This window comes from Panicum virgatum, chromosome 4N (genome assembly GCF_016808335.1).
Source record: "Panicum virgatum strain AP13 chromosome 4N, P.virgatum_v5, whole genome shotgun sequence".
Taxonomy (NCBI): domain Eukaryota; kingdom Viridiplantae; phylum Streptophyta; class Magnoliopsida; order Poales; family Poaceae; genus Panicum; species Panicum virgatum.
Window position 1 is genome coordinate 40,838,559 of NC_053148.1, and position 24,895 is coordinate 40,863,453.

At 48.6% G+C, this 24,895-nt stretch overlaps 3 protein-coding genes across 3 annotated transcripts; 1 reads left to right on the forward strand and 2 right to left on the reverse strand.

Annotated features, from left to right (window-relative positions):
• Positions 1–109: 109 nt before the first annotated feature.
• On the reverse strand, positions 110–3,511 carry LOC120669730. Its single transcript, XM_039949567.1, has 7 exons — positions 2,987–3,511; positions 2,358–2,687; positions 2,022–2,246; positions 1,811–1,924; positions 1,385–1,706; positions 507–583; positions 110–412 (listed from the first exon to the last, which is right to left on the reverse strand). The coding sequence occupies exons 1-7, from the start codon at positions 3,290–3,292 to the stop codon at positions 302–304; spliced, it is 1,485 nt and encodes a 494-aa protein (XP_039805501.1). The 5' UTR covers positions 3,293–3,511; the 3' UTR covers positions 110–301.
• A 2,364-nt stretch (positions 3,512–5,875) lies between these two features.
• Positions 5,876–8,593, reverse strand: LOC120669403 (pentatricopeptide repeat-containing protein At1g03540-like). Its single transcript, XM_039949163.1, has one exon. The coding sequence runs from the start codon at positions 8,591–8,593 to the stop codon at positions 6,719–6,721; it is 1,875 nt and encodes a 624-aa protein (XP_039805097.1). The 3' UTR covers positions 5,876–6,718.
• A 9,616-nt stretch (positions 8,594–18,209) lies between these two features.
• LOC120669731 (exopolygalacturonase-like) lies at positions 18,210–19,653 on the forward strand. The gene has a single exon (XM_039949568.1). It carries the CDS (start codon positions 18,219–18,221, stop codon positions 19,461–19,463), a length of 1,245 nt encoding a protein of 414 aa, XP_039805502.1. The 5' UTR covers positions 18,210–18,218; the 3' UTR covers positions 19,464–19,653.
• Positions 19,654–24,895: the final 5,242 nt, after the last annotated feature.

Consider the following 24,895-nt stretch of genomic DNA (forward strand, 5'->3'; position numbering starts at 1 on the left):
ACTCGTTCATCGCGTAGCTTTTGCCTTTGACAGTTTGCTCGTCAGCTGCGAAGTAGGTTGGTGAAGCAACAAGGACGTTGCACAGAAGATTTTGTTTGGGAGGACCAGAAGAGCAAAGTTAAGAGACAGCGACATCTTATGCAACATTTAGCGATGGACTTTACATGGCCCTGGCGACATGTGGCAGTGTTTCAGACTGTTGCAAACCCAATCAAAGCGTCAGCTACTTGAGGTAGCGGCGTTGCCAATCCAGACCATAGCGTATGTACAGCAGATCGTCGCAGAAGCTCCTGTGTCCGGCTCAGTAATCCGTCGGAGGCTGGCAAGCGGCGTCGTAGCCGTCGGCCTCGGCCTCGGCCTGGTCCTTGTGCGGCGGCACATGCTCCTGCCGCTGGTGCCCTTTCTTGCTCACCTTTGCATGACCAAATCGTTGCATCAGCACACCACGTCGCTCAAGATCGGCGGCGAAATTACGGCAGTGAAGCGGACTGGTAATTAACTTTTACCTTGTGCGATCTTGCCTGGTAGCGGTGGTCCGACGACGCCACCTTGCGGCGTGGCAGGCCCCGGGCGCCCTTGAGCCCAGGGCCAGCCAGGGCGAGCCCGGGCGGCCGCCCTAGGTCCCCTTGGCCGAGTAGTAGAGGATATCCTCAGACCTCAGTTCTCCACGCCGCCGGGAAGGGAGCAAATCGTGGCGGCGCTTGCCAGAAGCGAGGACGATGTTGAAATTTGAGAGGAAGACAGGCAACCGCGTACTGGGCCAAGACTTGGTGGCTCGTGGGCCGAGTATTGGGCTGCGGGACGCTTCAGGCTTCAGCCCAGCGCAGCCTAGGGTTTGCGTGGGGTTTGGTGGCCGCTTGGCCAGCAGCCCAAGCTAGCCACGCGACGCGACCACACCCCCGGCCCCGCCCGCCTGCGCCTGCCGTAGCTCGTCGCCTCGTCATCTGGTCTTTGCGCCCGCCGCCCGGCCGCCCATCGGCCGTCGCCCCATCCGGCCGTCTCGGCCGTCGCCCCATCGCCCCGTTCGACCATCCGGCCGTCTCGTGCACCGCTGCAGGCTGCCTCGGGCGGCCCTCGGCGGCGGCGCCTCCCGCCGGCCGCGCGCCTGGCCACCTGCTGCCTGCCTCGACTGGTGGACGGAGGTGGAGGCAGCCGGGGGGGCGTGGGGTGGCGGCCGGTGGACGGAGGGCGGAGCCGGACGGCGGCCGGCGCCGTGGGTTGCGGCGGCCCTGCGCTGCTGCGCCGGAACGGCCGGAGGCCTGGAGCGCCGGGCACCGGCGGCCAGCGAGCCTGCACGCGCGCCTTCCGTGGTACGTTGCACTGTTTCACTGGTACTGTTCCGCCCTAGGTCACTTGTCAGGCCGGCTTCGCCACTGCTTGAGCCGGCTCCTGCCGGGCTTGTGGCAGCTGAGCCCGCTCCGGCCGCCGAGGCTGCTGGAGCCGTCGAAGCTGACGACGGACACGTCGTTGGACCCGCAGCTCTCTTTCTCCTCGACGGCGAGGTCGCCCCGCCGCCGGACGACCACCACCCGCCGCCCGGCCCCGGCCACGGCCGACCCCGTGTCCGCGTTCCGGCTCATGCAATCGTCCGCCGCTGGCTCCCCCTGCCGCGTCGCCATCCACCGCTCCAGCCAGCTCCACCCCACGTTGAACTCCGCCTGGTCCGGCCGCGCCGACCGCTTCTTCGTGCTGCCGCAGCTCCGGAGCTGGCACCAATGGAATTGGATTCCACCATCAGCGCAATGCATTCGGTTCAACGACGACACTGTTCGCAAGGCACACACGCCGCAGCACACTTCTTAGTTCTTACCTGCTGGGAGAAGGCGTAGGCGAGGGCTCTCTCGCGCCGCGTCGTCGCCTCGATCCTGCTCTGGATCCTCATCCTCGACACATTGGAGCTCACCGTGCTGTCGTCCCACTCCTCCTGAGACCAGCAGTTGCATCCATCGTCAGCAATGGCGATAGGTGTGCCTTCCAGCTCTGCAAGTCGATCCACTTGCGTCACGCGCAGTGGGCCGTACCTTCACTCTGAACGCTGGTGGCGGCGGCGGCGGCGGCGGCCGCGACTTCTGGCTGCCCCGCTGCTGCACCGACGCGCTGTCATCGCTTAGCCGGAGGTTGCTCAGCAACTCGCCCACCTGGACCACCACCGACGTGGCGACAGACGCCGAAGTGGGGCTCTTGGGCTCGCCGGCGCCGCCGTCCATTTCTCTCCGGTTCCTCAGCTCCTGCAGCTCCCTCCTCGCCTGCATGCGGTTCAGGAAACGGCACACAAATGTGAAATATATCTGCGTGAACAATGTCTCTTCTTTTCTGGTGAATTGGACTAACTGAACACTGCGGCTAGGATGGCACACCATGAATCGTCTGAACGCAGACTGGATCAGCGTCGCCGCCGCTCCTTCCTTCTTGTCATCTGGCCCTGTTGGCACGACGGCGTGGCTGTGCTCGGCGGGGACCCTCTGATCCTCAGGCTCCCCGGTGCTGTCGTCACCGTCGCGCACGCCGGTCGGTGGAGCCACCGCCACCGGGACGTGCTCCTCCTGCGGCGGCATCACGCAGGTCTCGAAGCTCTTGACGGAGACCGTCTCGTCGTCCTCCTCCTCTGGGGCCGTGTTCATCTCCTCGCCGCAGAGGTACAGCCGCAGAGAGCTCCACCTTCTCCGGTGAGCACCAGCGCCCTTCTCCTGCAACCATGTCCGTCATGCGCACAGCGTCAGTTCAGCGTCACTCCAAGTGCAAGCTCCATTTTCATCAGACACCATACGTGCATCTCAAAACCATTTCCAGACGCGACATAGCAAGTACAGACGCAACGCAAAAAGTGCATTAGCCTCCCCTCAAGAGTGATCTTATCTTCACCTTTTTTTTTTCTACTCAGCTACAAACAGAGCTACTCTAGTACTCGTAACAATGTGACCCACTGTGAAGCAGCAGCAAGAACACGCTTCCGATCGACTGAAGGGGAAAAAGAAAGTGGACGAACACTGTGGGCACGACCGCCGCCGCCGGCCGATGAGCACGGGCTCTTGGAGAAGACTCTCCGTACAATACCGCCGGCGAGACCCATCTCTCCGCCGTGCGCCTGGATGCTAGACCCAAGAAACCTAGATTCTGGTGTTTCCAAGCCAGCCAGCCAGTGATATTGCCATGACCACGGCTGTGCTTGTGTAAGGCCCTCAGTGGCTCCCAGTTCTTCTTCCTCCCTCCCTCGCTCACTCCACAACACCACACGTACAGCCGTCCAGCACCGGTGCCACACTGGCTGCCCTTTATAGCAAGGTAGCAACATGCCAACCGCCACGGGCGAAATGGCTGAACCCAAGATGGCTCGGCAAATGCTTTGAGCAAAGCTCCCCCGGGAGATGTGCTTTGGCCCAATGCAACTTTAATTTGGTCTAAAAAGTGCACGCGTCTGATTGGTGGATCCGTGCAGAAAAATGTGCAGCACAGACCGTGGTTGTTTCCATGATGAGAGAGAGAGAGAGAGAGAGAGAGAGAGAGAGAGAGAGAGAGAGAGAGGAGAGGGGAGGAAAGAGGGGAGAGGGAGAGAAAGGAGGCCCCATGTGTTAGTTTTCTTTGGACTGGCAGAGCCGTGAGGCTTTAGAGCTGGAGATGAGCATCTTGTTTTATACTACTGTTCCAAGTAAGCTGTTGAAAAGTAGTGCCGTGCTATGCTCACACAGTGACACTCACCGTCCAGTTGCACTTGCATATGCAGTTGATTGATGAGCTGATGGCTCAAAAACAGTACGAGTAACAATCTACCAACTTCCTCAAAAAAAAAGGCTAATAATGCAAGTCCATGCAAGTCCAGTTCAGATTAGTACCTGTTATCGTCACCGACGAGGACGTAAATCCTGGAAGTCAGGTTTTGCGCACACACACGCACACTAGTGCTGAAAACCTCGGTGAGACTGACCTGTCGGCAAGACGGAAGTTTGTCAAGCTAGCAATTCCAGCGACTTAGCAGGAAAAAGAATGCTGCGAGGGCCCGGAGAAAAAAGGTTCTAGACGCGCACCTTTTTTTCACTGAACTGTCACATGGCTTGCTTCATCCATCCGACCTAATCCGGTTCTTGCTTGCGCTTGGGTGCAGGCATATTGGCCGGCCATGGTCCCCTTCTCCCTAGCTCCCTCTCTCTCACCTGCAACCGCAAGTGTACAACACACTCAAGCATGCTACAGGTCCTCGACACAAAAGCACAGGAGCCAGCCACGCTAGATTGACACCAGGCTATGTGCTCTAGCTCTAGCAGCATGGTCTCCGATCCAGAGCTTGGTCCATCCTGCAACCGACGCGGCATGGCTCTGCGCCGGTCTCCGTTCCCCAGCAGCCAGTTCAACAGAACCCAAACCCATGGCTGGCAGGGGCAGGGGGGGGGGGGGGTGGCTCGTCCATGTCCGCAGCAGTAATCACGTACGGAAGCTTGAGTAGGGAGCAATCACCAACAGCGAAATCACGGTACGATGATAGTACGAGCCATCATCCTGGACTGAACAGATTAAGAAGGGCCAAGTACCGGGGAGGGATCAGATCAGCTGCTCCTTTTCCGTATGGTAGATTAAAGCAGAGTTAAGACTTTTAAGTGCAATATTGTATTTGGTGCTTACCTCAGCAAAGAATTTGATCTTGCAAAAGGTCCAGATTAAAATGTGTTTTCCCCCGCTTTCCTGATTCGTGCACATGATTCCCATCATGGAGATTGGGATCACCGCGCACGCTTCAGATGGACACTTGTCGATGTGCTAATAGAAGAGTTCATCAGCTAAACTAAATTTCAGGACGGTTAAGAGTTGCATGAAACTGCCTACCTCTCCCCTGAAGGTGTCGGTGAAGGTGCATCAGAACCAAACAGCACCAGACCAGATCCGGATGGCCGCAGCACAAAAATTCACTGGATAAGGAGCTTACTCTGTTCCAAAATTACGGTAGGAGTGGCTAGGAATTGGGGCAGAGCATTCTTCAATTTGACTGCTACTCATCAAGTGCAACACATAAGTCAGCCCCTCAAATTGGAAACGAGTGAATGAAAGTCAGCATGCTAATGAACAGAACAATGTATTGCAGGTACTTACAGACAAGCAAAAGATAGGTTGGCCAGTTGACTACAGCAGGAAAGAGGTGGTAAAACCCATGATAAAGCATCATTGCAAATTTGCAATAGGTAGACCAATAGTGTCATTTTAGGCTTTCTTTTGAGTACCTAATGGGATCTGCATCACAGAAATGTCAATCAACCGAAGTAAAATTTCCAAGATCTTACAGCGGATTCGACAATATGAACTGCAGTTGGCACACGCGTGTGTGCTGCAGAGCTTGATTTTGCAAATAATATATGATAGTTACTGTTGGATCATATTGAGAGCTTCTCTTATATTATACTACATCAAGTTGAAAACTGCAGAGTCTGTGTCCTGGCATTGGAGCAGCATCTATCTTCTTCTGCCTTATAAATGGAGTATAACATCCTCATCAGTTGTCGCCAGTGTATGTGGCCAGATTAAGCTCATCAGAGTGAATCATATAAGAGGACCTGTGGATGAACAAATTAGATAGTGTTAACGATCATATGCTAAACAACATCTACTTTGATCCACGGTTCACACGCATGCACACCATCTGAATTTATAAATACACTAATAGCGATGATAGAAAAATCAGAAAACAAGAAACTGAACTTATCATAATGTGAGTAATTCGATCCTAATTATTCTGCATAAAAATCTTAATTGCACTGCCTGTTACAAACAACAACAATATTCGAAATTTCAGCTCTGTGAGGTTGCAGCAATATCAAAAGGTACACGGCAATATTTTTCTTGTTAACCCTAATAAGAGTCAATCTCTGAATAGATTCAGTGCTATCACCAGTTTGCTAGATCAAACAGCACCATCACTGCATTGATTGATCAACAAAGAGCAGATTCTCGAAGGATGCATGATACTTCTCTGGTAACTTCTCCCACACAATTACAAAGGATAAAATTGCTGATTTCTCTTTTTACATATTAGGTCACTTGTAGACCAGGAGGTGCAAAATTTACTCAAATCTTTAGTACAAAAAAAAAGTACAAAAAGTCAAGTAAAATATGACAGACAGTTTGAGACTCTATCCTAGAAGGTCTTAGAAACTGGAGTTACTTAACAGGAATAACTCATCTTGAATTCTGAAGGAACACTTTGATTGAAACTAGTTATGCTATCAGCTGGAAGCAAAGATCAGGTGAAAAACATGAAAACCCAGATTACTGATAACTATGCCTGGCACAGTTAAAAATACTCGTCCTTACAAAAGGAAGCCTACAGCTGTGGACAGCTTGCTTGACAGATCCCTTTTGTCTCCATGGTGACCAAGGGCAATCAACCATTCTAAAAACCAGGGGAAAACTGGTATTATGGGATCTCGCTTTTATAAAACTTGAGATCCAAACAACCAAGTAGTCTGCAACCTCTAAGAGCCTCTGTGGTTGCGCAGACATTAATATATGTTGTAACTGTAAAGCACATATGATTATCTTTGCAGAGCAGATCGATCACATTTTCTATCAGTTGATGGACTGGATTTCGCATGTTGCCAGCTGGTGCCAATTTGCAATGGCAATTCATAAAATTACAGCCTTTTCAAAATAAGACCTGCTAAAATTCGTCCAGACAATTCAGAAATGACTTATAAGCATTATTTCTGATATCCAAATCACCACCATGCCAAATCAATTATATGGACTGTACTTCCTCATCTGCACTCATGTCCCCATAGGGTACAAGTTGTGAAGCTCCCTCCTTAGCCTTACACACGTACAGTTTGCTTCTGTTTGCATCAATCCAGCTTGTCCCAGGTTCTTTCTTCACCTTTCTTGATTCCATCAGCTTCCTTACCTCCACAGCATCTTCCCATCGCCCAATGGTTCTGTATACATTTTCAAGAAGAACGTAGCTCAAGTGGTATTGAGGCTTCAATTCCATCATTTTCTTTGCAACTCTTACTGCTACATCAGGGTTTGTATGTGTAGCGCAGGCACCAAGGATCGCTGCCCACAGTGATGAATCATCTCTAAATGGTGACTTGTTCACCAAATCTTCAGCCTCTTCCAGAAGCTCTACTCTACTGAGGAGGTCAACCATGCAATTGTAGTGTTCAATACCAGGGGCAATGTTGTAGTCCTTGGTCATCGAGTTGAAGTAGTTCCTTCCTTCCTCAACCATACCAGTATGACTACAGGCAAAAATAACACCAATGAAACTGATGTAGTCTGGCCTAACCCCTTCCCTGACCATCTTATTGAATAGACTGATAGCTCGTTCGCCATAGCCATTCTGAGCAAAACCACAAATCATGGCATTCCAAGTAATCATGTTGCGGACACTGCTCATTTCAAAAACCCTGTGCGCATATTCAACCGCACCACATTTCGCGTAGAGGTCGACGAGTGCTGACTCAACAATGACGTCTCTGCACCCTCTCATTCTGATAAAGCGGCAGTGGATTTCTTTACCTAGCTTCATTGCAGACAGGCCAGCGCAAGACCGCAGAAGAGTTCCCAAGCTATACCAGTCATCGTCCTCCAAATCCATCTGCCGAAACAAAACGAGAACCTTCTCATGCTCCCCGCTTTGGCAATACCCCCCAAGCAACGCGCACCATGAAACTGCATTCCTAACCTTCATCCTGTCGAACACCTTGCGTGCATCCAACATCATCCCACACTTAGCATACATGTCGAGCGTGCTGCTCTCCACGATCACGTTCCCACAAAGGCCACGCGTCACAACCTGCGCATGCGCCTCCTGGCCCTGCCTCGCCCTCTTCAAGTTCCCCAGTGCCGTCATCATGGAACCAAACGTGCAGCCATCTGGCCAGACCCCATTAGTTGCAACCATGGCGCGGAACCACCGCAGTGCCTCCTCGAACCAGTCGTTCCGCACGAACGCGGATATCAGCGACGTGTAGCATATCCCGTCCGGGGCGTGCATTTCCTCGAACGCCCTCCGTGCGTTGGCCGGCGCGCCCGCGTGGCCGTACATGTCCACGAGCGCGCTCAGCACGACCCCGTCGTCGCCGAACCCTCGCACGAAGATGGTCCCGTGCACGCAGACGCCGGCGCGGAGGTCACGCAGCACGGCGCACGCCTTGGCCGCGGCCGAGAGCGCGTGCGCGCTGGGGGCGACCCCCTCGTCGGCGCCGCAGCCGCCGGAGGCCATGGTCCTGAGGTGGAGGAGCGCGCGCCGCGGGTGGCCCGCGCGGAGGAACGCGGCGAGGACGGAGGAGTGCGCGACGACGTCGCGGCGGGGCAGGTCATCGAACGCCCTGAGCGCGTGCGGCAGGTGGCCCGGGAGGCGGACGTAGAAGGCGAGCAGCGCGTTGGCGAGGTAGCGGTCCGCGAGGAGGCCCGAGCGCGCGGCGCGGGCGTGGAGGCAGTAGCCGAGCCGCGGGGGCAGCGGGCGGTGGAGGAGCACCGCGGCGAACGGGAGCGGGGACGAGGAGGAGGCGGCCGCGGCGAGGCGCGCGGCGGCGGGGAGGTCGCCGGACCCGAGGAGGCGGACGCCGGCGGCGATGCCCGGCGGCGCGGCGGGGGAGGCGAGCAGGGGCATCGCGTCATGGAGTGACGCGGGGGCGGCGTGCGACGGAACGTCAAATTAAAACTGTAAGGATAATTAAGGATAATGACCGTCATTTGAACATATCGGGCGTATAAGTTTAACGGCTTAATTTAGCGATCATTTCTCAATTCACGGCCCGATCGAAACAACACCGGTAGTTTCACACGAAGATGAGCACAGATGGTACGAGTACCACACAATACTTAAAAATACAAACACCATATGCTATGAAATATTTAAATTACAAACCGAGTTTGAAATACATAATAATATACAAGTGTGTCTGCTATTTATACAAAGTTTGATAAACATGGAATCTGCCACTACAATATATAAGAACGGAAATGAATTACGCACTCAGCCCACGAGTGTGCAATTCCATACACTCCAAATGCTACGCGCCTGGGTCCTCAACGTTCCACCCATCCGCGTACAGTCGAATAAACTTGGCGCAACACGGACAGAAGTCTACGTGTACGGGTCCTGAAATCATTTTTCCAACAAAACCCTGAGTATACTAATACTCAGCAAGGCTTACCCGACTATTGGGTAGACTTAGCCCACATATCTAGACATGCAAAGCTTTCTGGCTGGTGGTTCATTTTGCAGAAATGCATCTATATATGGATTCTTATTTTCAATATTTTAGCCGCATATTTTATATAGGAAGACTATCCACTAATGTTTGCATATCTAAAACAACCATATTGGAGCATTCAATAGTGATTCAAAGTAGTATCCATCATATATCACTAATATTCTAACTCTTTTTTCTACGAGGCGACAAAGAGATCAAGGCCCTCATATCCGCGAGACACGACGAATCGATCCGATTTAACCTTGCAAGGTGGACCTAACCAACACGACACGCAAAAGCCCCGTCGGACCCCACGCACCGACCTTTCCCCTCCCCGCCTCGAACTACAGGAACCAGCCCAACGACATATGGTCAGCCGAGCTCAACGTGAGACCACCAAAAGTAAACATATGCATCCCCATTTCTCCGCGACTACTCAACTACCCCAGGAGTTGGGTGCGGGTTCCTGTACTTTTGAAGCAAAGCAGTACTCGGCTTACCGGTTTCGACTATCTCCTACTCCCGGCATGCGGTTAGTACAGCTCAATCCCCGATCAGCACTGCCGATAACGACCGGTCCTTAACCGACTCAGACGGGGCTAAAACACCCAGGAACTCTGTCCTGCTACCATACCTATACATCAACATCACTCCCCGTCCGGTCTCACATTTCCATATCATTTTCAATAACTCATGGACTGTAATATAAACACATATAACTTATATCTCGCGAGTAACCGGAAATTACCCGACTTCTAAATATCCTATATCTCGCGAGTGACAAGAAGTCACTCGACTTCTATCGAGAACTTATTAAGCATAGCATTTCTATCGTCCTATACATGCTAGTATAACTCAAGGAACCTAAGGATCATGCAACTAGGGTTCCAATCAACTCCCGAAACGTAATGCACATGTAATAGAAACGTATATAGATGTCATAATTTAAAATAATAGGACATGCACTGGGGCTTGCCTTGAGTCTGCTGCTCAGCACCGGGGTCAACTGGGCCTTGGGCCTGGTTCTCACGCCTCTCCACCTGCTGGGCCTGCTCTAGCGGCTCCCGTGGCTCCGCGACCAACTCGTACACAACCTCCTCCGCGGCGGCTGCTACACGTATGCATATGATGCTACACGTATGCATATGATATGAGGAATGCAATTATGATTTGTAATGATAAATTAGTCATTGCACGAGTATACGTACTAATAATCTACCCAAAGGTACGCCCATATTAGTTGACGACATTTTCAGATATCCGGAATATCCGGACCATTATCCGGAGTGTCCGGACCCCCAAGACGGAGTTTCCGGGCCTATACCCGGAGTTTTCCCCGGAGTGTTCCAAATCCGGAGTATCTGGGCTTATACCTGGAGTCTCCGGGTTTTGCACAGCTTTCGCCCCCAAAACTGAAATTCTGATTTCTAGCAAAACCAACCTACAAAAATCGAAACCATTCTAGACCCTAGCAGAGGGACTCATATGGAGATGATTGACCCAAAAGAAATCGCTTAAAACATCCGAGAACGATCACTCCTTTAAACCCTATCTCGAGTACCTTGAGTAGGCTTCCCTTGCACCAAGAGCTTGAACCGAAGCCACCCCAAGGTGAAGCTCATAGAAAGGATGATTCCCCACGCCGGTAGAAACTTCTTGGGCCTTGGAATGGATTTGTAAGGAAGGATTTGGAGTTTAGGGTAAGGAGAGAGGGAGAGCTCGTGGGGGAGTGAGGAAGAGAGAAAAGCTGATGTTTTACCGTTTGGAAACAGTAAAAAGACCCTAACACGTGATATAGGATTTCAAGTCCGGACTATCCGGAAGAAGATCCAGAGTATCCGGGTAAATCCGGAATTTCCAGATTCAAACCCAGAGTATCTGGGTTCCTTTGGCTCCAGAATTTGAAATCGAGTTTTGACTCGATTTGTGACTCGACTTGTAACCGAGAGAATTGGATCACTAGTTAGCTAGTTAAACCCAAGTTTAACACTCGGGTGTTACACGGCGTGCCCGCGGCCGGGAGTCGCCGCGTCGTGCTCGTTTCCTCGCGGGCGCGTGTCGCGTGACGGCGGCGAGCTAATTCACGTGGCGATCTCTTTTGCAGCCGTTCGATCTAGAATCCCATGGTCGGGATGTCCTGAAGTGACTGTGGAAACACTTTGCACGAGTGGGGCGAGATCACCACGAGAATTTGGAATTACCATTGTAGAAATGGGGCTTCTCTAAATACCATCCAAAATTTAACTTTCATCATATAACCTTTATAAAATTATTATAAAATAATATGCTATGATACCATTTTGGGTATTTCTAAATTATTTTCTCATCTTTGTCAACTTTTTTTCATATGAACCAAGTACAATGCCATGTTGTTCTCTCTTCGTCTCCCATGCACAACAGCACAAGCTATTTTGGCGGAGATCCTCCCTCAGCGGAAATTTCTGCTAAATCTATCCATTGCGCGCAACGTCACTGTTTATCTTCCCTGCCGCCCCCCTCTCCTATCTTCTTAGGGCGTGGTTACCGGTGATCTTAGAAAAAAAAGGGAGGAAGGCGGCAGGGAAGACCCGCGGTGGTGTATGGTTGTGGGGCAGCTACGGATGGTAGCGGGGGAGCCGTCGGCTGGGGGTAGCGGTTTGACAATCTATGGGCTAGGAATTAGGGTAGGGGAGCGGCATTCGCTCGGGCGGAGGCAGCACCAGATATGGATACCTGTGGTTGGAGATGCGGAGATGACCGACGACAAGGGCGAACGAAGTGAGCCTTACTTTAGCAATGACGCGCGAGGAACAGACCCCTAAGATTCCGACCTAAGATCTCGTCGACAGAGCCAACTATCTCACTCCACCTTCCCTTTACGTAAACATTCTCATCAGCGTAGCGGCACATGCCCTCCTCATCAACGCTGGGCTTGCGCCGCTTGTCACCCCTAACCGCTACCGTCCAAGGGTGGTTGGGGGGTGTGGGGAGGGGGGCAATCGCGGGCGAGGTCGCCTCTCTCGGGGTGATGGCGGCGGTAGGCGGATCATAGGGACTTCAGGTTTTCAGGCGATGGCAGGCTCACGGGTCTTAGAGGAGAAGACGGCGGTGGCGATTTGTCTGGCAGCGTGGGTGAGGGGGCCAAGTGGAGTGGGAAGACTGGCGGATGGTGGCCGGTAGCGGTGGTAGACCAAGCGATGGATGAGGGGGGCATGTGCCGCTACACTCAATAAACCTGCATTGCTTCCCTCTAATGCGGCAAGCTTCTCCGTTATAGCAGTGAGTGCCTTCGCCCATAGTTTTCAAAACTCACTCGTGGAACTTCTTTTCCTCGGCGCACTAAGACCCTGTTTAGTTCATGAGTGCTTATTATAAGCCCCTCCAAATAAGCTTTTTGGCCTCCAAACAGGGTCTGCAGGGTATGCTTATTGTGCTTATTTGATGGTGAGGCCCACCAGATACTCACACCCACTTTCTTTTCTGGTGTGTTTATTGTGCTTACTGTCCAAACAGATCTGAGATTTATTTTAAGCCCATCATGACAGGATGCTTATATTAGCTTAAATTAAGCGTCCAATTTCCAAACAGACCCTAATTGGATGGCTGAGGCGTTCAAGGTCCAACCTGTGCGGCCATACTCTGCCTGCTGTGTGGCACGAGCGATGACCTAGCGACGACGCATCATAGCGGAAGGAGACGAGAGCCGTAAATTGGGCGGCCGCCGCTAGGTTGTACCATTGTAGTGGCCATTGGCATTGCCGAAGAGCGGTCTTTGACTTACTTCTCTGGTGACCATAAGCTAACCTATCCAATCCTATCTATAATGGCTAGAGATATCATGTTAGTTCCTGTATCTACTCTCTTCTGAATCTTGTTTCAGTTTGTCAGGCAGGATACTTGAAGAGCGGCATCGCATGTCACTAGAGAATATGGAGATGTTGACCTGCATCAAGGATTGGGAGCTAGGAGCAAGAAGAGAACAACACGATAATGAGGACACAGAGATTGAGGAGGCATTCAAGAACCTGTACCTTGATGAAGAGGAAGGAACTTGTGGTGGCAGCGCTATGCTGTGAGCTGAGAGTGAGTGAGTTGAGCTTTTGTTGTGAGATGAGTGAGAAATATGTGGACTCACTATCATTTTGGGTGGCCATTTGAACTATGCCACTATAGATTGTAATAACTAAGACCTATGTCCGAGCTGGCAGCACTCTTTTTTTTTTCTTTCTAGGGTTTCTCACAAGAGTGAGTTTTACCTAGAAAGGTTTTAATGAGACAGCATTGCACATTAGCATTTTGATTATCATGTTCTTGTTATCTGATGTGTACTTGTGTTGTGTGTTGTGCATTTGTGGTATGTTATGTTACATACTTAAATATATGTATGATGATCACAAGTTGTTGATGGATATCTAATTATAATGAAAAGTTTGATTATGGTTGTTGGGCTGTGAACTGGCACGACCCGTTGTTTTGGGCGTGCTTCATGGGTCGGCAAGATCCGAAAATTGGATTTGGCATGCCTGGGCCGAAGACCAGGCACGAAACACGCAGCGGCCCGATCCATGATCCATGAGACACAACAGCCCGTGAAGGCCCGAGCACTAACGGGCCGTGCCGGCCCGATGCCGTGCCGGGCTGGCCCGTTGGCCATGTATGCCTAGCACTAGCAGGGTGAAATGGGAAGCAATGGACAACATCATCAGCACAATATCATGAGCAAAAGCAAAGAGCCCACGGATTAGCCAAAAGCTCCTCGAGAGCAGGGAGCAGCCGGCCACAGATTTGCCCTCATGGGCGTGAAGATAGGGGCGGCAATTGGAGGTGCTTTGAAGATCCTCCTCCCAATTGAAGATAAGCAGGGGAAACGGGCGCAGAGGCCGGCCGGCAGCGCGGAGTAGGCAGGGGCAGCTTGGCACAGCGCTCACGGCGGTCAGCGCATGGCGCGGCCATGGTACCGGACTTGTGCAGCTCTTCCGCTGCTCACTTCTTCATTCCCAGCGCAGGGGTAATTTAGGCCGTTTATGTGGATGAGAAAAGAAGCAGAAAATGAATAAATGAATTAGAAAAGGGAAGAAAGGCATTCCAGCGTTTGACCTAGTTTTCATAGTGGTAAATGTTCACAAAGTTCATATAAAAGGCATGCATCATGCATTTTTCTGAGGGAACTTGGGTATTGATCTTTGTGTTTTTTTTAACGAATAGTTAAACTTGGCGTACTGATGTCCTTCATTATTAACCACTTCTGAGATTCGAACTTTGCAAAAGTAAGTTTTTCAGCAAGCTAAATTTTGTGCCGGGCATCGGTGAAGTAGCATATTGTGGAGGGGAAGACAATGATGTGGGTATATTTATGTGCACCTTCCTCTCTTTTATTTTCTTAAAACATTCTATGAAATTGCTGCGTAGAATTCAATTTTAAGCTCTCTTTTGATGTTGATATTGGAGAGCTCTCTTTTGATGTTGATATTGGAGAGCTTGGTATTGAATTGGGTTCGGTACCGAATCAGACTAGCTTCGGAAATGGGTTACAATATCAATTCCATTGTTTGGATGTAGATGAAATTGCTGCGTAGAATTCAACAAAGTGGCCAATACCCATTCATGTTTGGATGTATAAATTGAGAATTGACTCTATCTTGTCCACTTCGCCCATCCCTCATCGTCGCTGCTCCTCGCCAGCAAGCGCTCATCGGCGGCGCCGACCTCGACCCCCCCCCCCCCCCCGGTGAGGTGCTTCTGGACCCGATGGAGGGCTGGTGGGCATCGTTACCAGCACCACCCAGGCCAGCGGAGACCCTACACGAGCGGCGGCACCCCTAAAAGATGCCACTGTGGGCAGGGGCGGGCAGGGGAGGGGGACCCTGCAGGAGCGGCGGCACCCTACAAGATGCGCGCGAGAGAGGGAGAGGGGAGCAAGGAGAGGGTGTAACACCGAAATTGAACTAAGGGAAAATTATGTTTTCTACATGGAAATAAATAAAGTTGATAGCCAAAATTAATATTTTTTTTATACATTGCTCAAATAGACGAATGAACATTGTGGTTGCGTATAGCTCGTCGAGTACATTCCGTTTAACTATTTACATATCGCATTTGGAGTTTGGATCAAAAGATTATAGTTTTTAAGTTGCTTGGCGCGGGCCTGTGCTACAGAACCCGCGCTACAGTACTCGACCCCTCCCTTTCCAAACCCTAAATCCCATGCCCCTACCTGCGCCGCCACCTCCTGTTGCTATGACGATTCAAAGAACAGAGAGAGAGGGGAGAGGGAGATGAACAGAAGAGAATAGAAGATAAGGGAAATTAGGGCTCGTCATCATCGACTCTCGCCGTTCCTCTCCGAAAATTGGTTGGGCTTCCTTTTCTCTTTCCGTTTCCCCCCATCTTGATGGTTTTCCTCGCTGTTCATGGTGGCGGCCTTGTGTGGTGTAGTGTAGCGAGGTTGGATGTAAGGAAGAAGGGGATACAGAGCGGAATAGCCGTAGTTGTCGTCGTCATCGCCGTTGCCTTTGTTGTTTTCAAAGGAAAATCCTAGGTGAGGCGTGCTCTTGATGTAGAACATGTTTTCCCTCTGGTTTTAAAAGTTTCTAGCTCATGGGAGTAGCGGTGTTAGTTGCCGTTAGGACTAAGGTTAAGGGTTTACCCTAATCAATCCTATGTAGTGCAGTTTCTGTTGGTGGGAGTTTTTTGTGCTTTTAATCAACTCAAACAAATATTAAACCTTTATTTGAGTTGGAAAATAATTAAATATCTTTCCATGGTCGTAGAGAACACCTCAATCAGATTTAAGATGAGGGAAAACTAAGGTTGAAATCTAACTGTTTTTCAGTCTCATAATTCTAGGTAGTGTCTATTAACATGAAGTTTAGGAAACTTAACGACATATTTGGACCTTTTGGTAGTTGCAAGAGTTGTAGAAATTTCACAAGCTTTCCAGATTGGTGAAGTTCATATTCATCCAAATTTTGAAGCTTCGATTATGACTGTTTTAATAGGACTGTTCTACAGAATCCGTCAGATTGTTAGATTAAGGTTTACCTCGAATCTACCCAATATTGATGATTTTCCCTATACTTTTGGATAACTAGAAAGTTGTAGGTTCTGAAATTATCTTTCATGTGGCAAAAAGATCAGAATTTTTGTCCATCATAATTGAAGATTCCAAAAAAAGAAGCAACAATGCTGCTGTTTTCAGTACATTAGCATATGTTAGAGTGAGGACGTTGGGTTCGAGCGTAGAATTTCTTTACTCGATGTCTTTACTATGAAGTGTGTTTGTTTCTGTGCTGAGCCATATTTGTGAACAGGTGGTGCACCTTCGGACCGTGCTTAGCTCATGTTCTTGATCTTCGATGAAGGCAAGTAAACGTAGCGATGTGGTCTACTCGCTTTAACTTTGTTATTTAAATTGCCTCCATTAAATTTCAAAAGCTCACACTAGTCAGATAAGATCTAACTTTAGCTTTATTTGTGGATTTATACATTTATCCACTTGTGGCATTTCTCTTGGAGTTATAATTTTTTGAGGTATATGAAGTTCATGCATTACAATCATACATTATTTGCACTCTCATATTGAATATGCATTTGAAGAAACCATAGCCGGATTGGTGTGATAAGTACCGGTACAGCAACGCATATTGAGATGTAGCAATGTGGTTACAACCCTCACTTCCTTTCTTGGGATTTATGGTTAGAAGTGAAGTCATGCATTGCATTGCACCATTTGCATGTGCATTGAAGTATTGATATGAACTTTTCATGTATTTCTCTACCTGAAGTTATCCACTGTCTTAATATGATGCTTCTTTTATATCAAATTATTAATCTGATGTTTAATCAAATTGTGATTTATATAGCTTGGTTAAAGCAGTTTGATTGCTGAGGTTTTTCCATAAACCTCACATGTTGATTTTTTCCTCACAGGTGCTTGAGCTTGGACATTGCATGCTTTGGAAGGGAGTAGCAGCACGTGTGCACACACTTATTAATATATGTTGAACAAATATTTTATAATAAAATGTATAAATGTGGAGACTCTAATGTTGTTTGATTTCTCTCACATCGTTCAGTTTGTGAAATGTACATTTCACTCCAGTGAAATCTTTATTAATCTATCTAAACGATTTATGTTGCTTCCGTGTACTCTGTTATATGTTTGTGCTACCGTGTGGTAATTTCCCAGAGGATTACTTTGTTTTCTTCTGGAGTGTTACAGAGGGAGAGGGAGCGAGGACCCTGTAGGAGGCGAAGCCCTTTCAAGATGTGCGGGAACCAAGAGAGAGAGGAGAGGGAGAGGGAGAGGAACAGGGGAGCGGGGAGGAAGAGAGATACAGCCATGCGGGGAGGAAGAGATCTTGGGAGGGAAGGGCGACTCCCGCCAATATGGAGGGAGAACGCTCGGCATTACGAGGGAGGCTGCGGTAGTGCGATGAATACCATTAGATATTGAAGTAAAGTTTCCAATATCAATTCTTAGACCATCCAAGCAGCTTGTATTCGGTATCCCTAATACCAATATCTACATCCAAACAGAGTGTAACAAGAATAATGTCTGTATTTGTGGACCAAGGGGCTACAATATAATGCATTCACATGAGGTGCATGTTCAGTATATATAAACTTATGTCGAGACTGGGTAGTAACTTGTCGAACATGCAGGCTTGAGGATTGGGATCTACGTTAAATAAGACACGAATGTGAACATGAAACTGAATACTTAGTCACAAATTTTGAAAAAAAAACACTTCCACTCGAACACAGGTCCTACAAACATTTGTGTATTAATTAACCGAGAAATTAAAAGTCTGAAACTAAACAAGATTGGTTTAATTTAATTTATTACTTATTACTACTTTGTTTGGTCAAAAATAAAATAGCAAAGTGCGGGTGAGAAAATAGAACAAAAACTTGAGGCCGCGAGCGACGCCTCGTCTTAAAATAGCAATAGGCCATATGACCATGCCACAAACATAGCAGCGAGAGGCCCGTTAGCAATAGGTATATATAGGCTGGAGCCATCGGCGAGCAATGCAAGACACAAAGCTTTGCGACAAAATGGCCTTCCCCAACAACACCATGCTGAGAACTCTCTTCCTCCTTGTGCTTGTCTGCGCTGCGCATGCTGGCGGGAAGGCGAAGGAGAGCTCTTCCGCTCCGGCCGGGGGTGGTGGTGGATCCTGTGACGGCGGGACATGCGACATCACCAAGATGGGCGCGACCGCCGGCGGCAAGACGGACTGCACCAAGGCTGTACAGGAGGCATGGACGTCGGCGTGTGGCGGCACCGGAAAGCAGAAGATCATGATCCCCAAGGGCGACTTCCTGGTCGGGCCGCTCAACTTCACGGGCCCGTGCAAGGGTGACGTGACCATCCAGCTGGACGGCAACCTGCTGGCGTCCACGGACTTGAGCCAGTACAAGGGCAACTGGATCGAGATCCTGCGCGTGGACAATCTGGTGATCACCGGCAAGGGCACGCTCGACGGGCAAGGCCCCGCTGTGTGGAGCAAGAACTCATGCGCCAAGAAGTACGACTGCAAGATCCTACCCAACTCGTTGGTTCTGGACTTCGTGAACAACGGCGAGGTGTCCGGCATCACGCTGCTCAACTCCAAGTTCTTCCACATGAACGTGTTCCAGTGCAAGGACATGGTGATCAAGGACGTGACGGTCACGGCGCCAGGGGACAGCCCCAACACGGATGGCATCCACATGGGTGACTCGTCCGGGGTCACAATCAGCAACACGGTTATCGGTGTTGGCGACGACTGCATCTCCATCGGCCCAGGTAGCACCAAGGTCAACATCACCGGCGTCACCTGCGGCCCGGGACACGGCATCAGCATCGGCAGCCTTGGGCGGTACAAGGACGAGAAGGACGTGACTGACATCAACGTGAAGGACTGCACTTTCAAGAAGTCGACTAACGGCCTCCGGATCAAGGCGTACGAAGACGCCAAGTCGGTGCTCACAGCCTCCAAGATCCACTATGAGAACATCAAGATGGAGGACGCGGCGAACCCCATAATCATCGACATGAAGTACTGCCCCAACAAGATTTGCACCGCCAGCGGCGGCTCCAAGGTCACCGTCAAGGACGTCTCCTTTAAGAACATCACCGGCACCTCCTCCACCCCCGAGGCCGTCAGCTTGCTCTGCACCGACAAGATCCCATGTAGCGGAGTCACCATGGACAATGTCAAGGTCGAGTACAGCGGCAAAAACAACAAGACCATGGCCGTCTGCAACAATGCCAAGGGCTCCTCCACAGGCTGCCTCAAGGAGCTCGCCTGCCTCTGAGGGATCCAGGCCATTTCGTACCCTGATCCATTGCCATCCAATGATATGATGGTAACTACTATCACACATACAACTCACTACTTCCAGCTGCTCGTATACACGAGATCGAGCCATTTAAATCTAGACTGGATGGACACTTTTCTGCTTTCTTGGTTTCTCTTATGAGCTAGTTTGTAGGCATAGAATAACAGCATCTGCGATCCTAACAACGCATGTAAAGCATTAAGATTATTTATATTCCATGTATGTACTCGAGTCGGAGTCATGGTGATTTTTTTTATGTTCCCTATTTTTAAGCAATTAAGCATAGCACTATGTACAACTAATGCTTGCATCCTGCGAAAGAAAGGATGAATCTATTGCGACTACATTGTACGAGATGTTCATATCAGTTATGGATTCCATGTTGTTTTGAGTTATATTTCTTTGAGTATGTTAATTCGTAATCGGTAATGCTACAGTATGAACGTCCGGAGTGGACAGGGACACGTGAATCCGGACATCCTGTGATATTTTTGCGACGCGTCATAGAGAGTGGGAGTAGTAGCGATGTCTAGCGTGTTATTGCCAATCCAGTACCGCCCATGTTTCTTGCCTCCTCCCACCCTCATGATGACTTCTCCATCAAGGTGCTGGATGCTCGAATCGTACTCTGGCCCATTGACACTCGGCAAAGAAAAGGTTTGCCGAGGGCTCTGGATCTGGCGCTCGGCAAAGTTCAGGTTTGCCGAGTGTCCGGGATTTGCCACTCGGCAAAGTATATGTTTTTTTGTCTACCTTTCTTTTCCAAAACGAGTTCTACTAAATTTTTTCAAATATACTTTGCAAATGCCTTGTCAAATTCACTCAAAAATTCATATTTGATGCTTCTACGGAAAAATCCATTATTTCATGCAATTATAGCTCAAATTCAATTTGTATCAACTAATTATTCGTATCCAATACGTGTTTTACTAAATTTGATCGAATGTACATTGAAAATACCTTGCAAAATTCACTCAATAGTTCATATTTGATGCTTCAACGAAAAAATTCCATTACTTCATGTTGTATTAGTTCAAAACCAAATTACATCAATTTAAATACAATGGTTGCAGAAAAATTAAAATTATCAAATGGATTCAAAAAATAACCAAAAATTTACACGAGACAATCCATCATGTCTATTGCCTATACAAAAAGTTCTGAAGTGAAACCCCAATTCAATCATCAATCTGACTCAAAATCTTAATGGATCCTTCTTATGTCTATGGAACTACTTCGGAGATACTTCGTTTTGTAAGCAACGTATGTGAGAACTTTTGCGAAATCTCCTTAATTTTTTATCATAGCCTCCACATATGATATCATGATATCACGACAAATCCTAAGATTTTCAGACTTTGTTTGATTTAATAGAATTTAAAACATATTCAGCCACACATTCGTTGTCATGTTATTGAACAAGATGTTTGAATTTTCCTTTCAATTCTTCGACAATGCCTCAAATTTGACTCAATAAAATGAATATAATTTTTCCATTCATTATACTACATTATTTGAAACGCTTGCAATTCAAATTTGAATTATCCCCAAAATATCCTTTTAATGAAATAAATTAATTAAATATATCAAACTTAATAAGAAATATACCAAATTTTAATATGTAGTACCTTGTATAGTTCGAGACCATGGTGGAAAGTTTGGAGAACAGAAGAGGAAGTTTTTTCTATTTTGCCGAGTGCTCCTAAAGACACTCGGCAAAGCGCACTTGGAAAATACTAACATGGCATGTGCATGGCACGTGCCTCTATTTGCCGAGTGTAGCTTAGTTGGCACTCAGCATAGCCGCTGTTTGCCTAGTGCCCTTATTAAAGCACTTGGCAAAGAGGAGTTTTGCAGAGTGTATATTTTGGGTATGCTCTTGGTAATAGACTGTTTGCTGAGTGCATGAGGTTTTGCACTCGGCATATACGCCATTTCCAGTAGTGATTTTAGTTTTGCATTTTAAAATTTTAAAATAATTGGTATAGATTTGTGCTAGCAGCCGTCCACCGGTCAGCGCAAATGTTGAGTTGTGCTAGCACAAGATTGCTGCGGGCGTTAGAACCGCCATCACAAATATGTTTTGACCGCCACTACCAATGTTTTTTTAATAGTCATGTAAAATTCTCTCGTTTTCCTGTAAATAGGGGGCCATCCCTTATTGTCACTACTAGAAACCAGGCCAAAGGTCCTGGACAAAGGTACCAGCTGCTGTTGCAGCCGGTGCTAATGCCACGCATCAGTACCAGCTACAACAACAGCTGGTACATTTAGCCAGCGGCGATCAAAGGGAGGGTTTTTGGTACCGGGTTAAAGCACCACCCGGTACAAAAACTCGCGAATAGGCACCGGGTGGTGCCACCAACTGGTACCAAAAGCCCAAGAAGGAATAGGCACCAGATGGTGGCACCAACCGGTGTCTAATGGGCTGACAATGGCACCGGGTCTTGCGATGACCCGATGCCGCCACGTGCCCAGGGCAAAGGCACCAGTTGGTAACGTCAACCGGTGCCAATGCCTAATATTTGGCACCGGTTCTTCAGCACCAACCGGTGCATTTGTGCCACCGCTATAAATATCCCGCCCCCCCTCCAAGCTGTCGTGAACTCACTTCACTTCTCTTCTTCCTCACTTCTTCCTTCCACTGCCCGATCGTCTGACGCCGCCTCCGTCGCCGATTGTCCTCCGCCGCCCCCTCCGCGCCACGCCCAGTCGTCCACCGCCACGCCGTCTCGCCGCCGCCGCCAATCATCCTACACGGTGCAGCTCATTCGTTCCTCCATCGCCGCGCCTCCTCGACGCCCCCGCGCGGCCCGTCTCTTCGGTGCGCCGCCGCCGCCTCCACCTCAGCGCCGCCGCCCCATCCCCTGCGCGCCGCCGTCTCCGCCTCGACGCTGCGCATGCCTCGACCTCCCCGGCCACCTTCGATGACCCCGCATGGCCGAACCCCAGTGCGCCGCCGCCCTTCCCCTGCGCGCCGCGGCCGCCCCCTCCCCTACGCGCCGGCGGCTCCGTCTTGACGCCGCCACGCCGTCCCCTGCACGCTGCCGCCTCGACGCTACACGACCCGCCGGCCGACCTCGACGCCGACGCCGCGCCGTACGTCGTCCCCGACGTGGTAATGGGCCGCCGGGCTTTTTTTCTTTTTTCTTTTACAATAGAATTATAGATATACTAATTAGAATTTAATTATTAGATATTTTTAGAATTCAATTATAGATATAGTGTTTCCTTTATTATATATTAACTAGAATTTAATTATAGAGATATTTTTAGAATTTAATTATAGATATAGTGTTTCCTTTACTATATATTTACCAGAATTTAATTATAAAGATATTTTTAGAATTCAATTATGGATATAGTGTGTCCATTATTAGATATTAACAAGAATTTAATTATAGAGATATTTTTAGAATTCAATTATAGATATAGTGTTTCCATTATTATATATTTACTAGAATTTAATTTTCTTTATGGTTATCAATGATGAATTTTCATTAATTATCCTTATTCAATGTACATGTCAATTTTTTAAATACTTTTTCTTTACATGTGTAATTCTATGTCCTTATTCAATGTATATGTCTTCAAAGATATTAATTTATCATGTATTTATTATTTAATTTAAACCGTAAAACCCTAAACTCTAAACTCTAAACTCTAAACCATGTAATTCTTAATTCTTAATCCAAAGGTGTCATTATGAGATGTACATGTATTACATTTCCTTATATAGTGAATTTTTGTACTTTTCATTTCAAACTCACTCACGCAAACACTCGCGCAAACTCTTGCTATCTCCTCTCACACACTCAATCTCTCGCACTCTCTAACACACACACACACACACTCAGACACACACGCACACACTCACACACACACACACTCACACTCTCTAACACACACACACTCTCTGACACACACACACACTCACTCTCTCTCTCTCACACACACAATCTCTCTCTGACACACAGACACACTCACACTCTCTAACACACACTCTCTCTCTCCCACACACACACTCACTCACTCACACACACACACGCACACTCTCTAACACACACATTCTCTCTCTCACACACACACACTCACTCTCTAACACTCTCACACACACGCTCACACACACACACTCACACACACACACACACACACACTCTCTCTCTCTCTCACACACACATTCGTTCAAAGAATTGAATTCTCGTGCTTCAGTTAAGGATGGACACATACTCTAAAACATTTTTATGGTTTCAGTTAAGAATGGACCCCTTCGGTGATGACGAGGCCACCGGGCAATACATGTTGGACGCAATAAACATAGATACGAGGGCTAACACCGCCCAGCAAATCAGTGAAAAAGAGGCTCAGACAGCTGATTCGTCCCTGAATATGTCTAGAGATGGCGATGAAGAAGATAATGACTTTGCGCTGCTGCCCAATCAGTAGCACGTTCCAGTACGTATCTTAATTATACATGGTACTTAGGTAGATTAGTTTTGCGACTAACATGTCTTTTCTGTAATTTAGTCGACCTCTGCATCGAAAACAAGCCAATCAAAAGGGAGACGCCGGCCGACCAAGAAAATGAAGGGAAGACAGGTTGTCACAGAAGTGGACGCAGAGGGCTATCCAAGTACTCCAGAGGCTACTAGCACAAATTTTGTCAACCAATGTGGGGTTATTGTTCGGGCCAGAATTCCGATCACCACAAGACTCTAGAAATCGAGCAAACCAGAAGAAGTACAACACGCCGTGCCTCCACATCAGAAGGAAATGCTATGGACAGAGTTCAAGGATATGTTCACTCTTCCTGAAAGAGTTGATCAAGAACTTGTGAAGAAATGTGCCTTGAAAAAGTTGGCCCTTGCATTTGCAATTTTCAAGAAGAAGTTGTTCACCAATTATATCAAGAAGGATAAGGAGCTGAACTGGGACGATCTTCCTCAGGTCAAACCTTACTATGAGGAGTTCAAACAATACAAACTATCAAAGAAAGCCCAAGGAAAATCTGAATAGGCCAAGACGAATGCATCAAAGAAGAAGTACAGCCACCACCTTGGGCTGGAGGGTATAAGAAGGCAGTTAAAAAATGGCAGAAGATGGAGCAGGACCTTATGGATAGAGGCATCAGGCGGGCGACTTGGGAATGGCCGGATAGATCCAAGTGGTGGTTATTTGCTAACAGCGTGACACTAAACCAATTGGATGGAACTTTGGTCGTGTCAGAGCATATGCAAGAAGTGTTCCGTGATCTGGTCACAACAATAGATGAGGCCCAACAAGGAACATTTCAGCCTCAAAGGGAGAATGATGAACTGACCAGGGAATTAAAGAATCTAGAACACCCTGGACGAGCCCGCGGCATCGGCATGGTCCCATGTATAGTTGTTTGGGCCGGAGATAGCTCT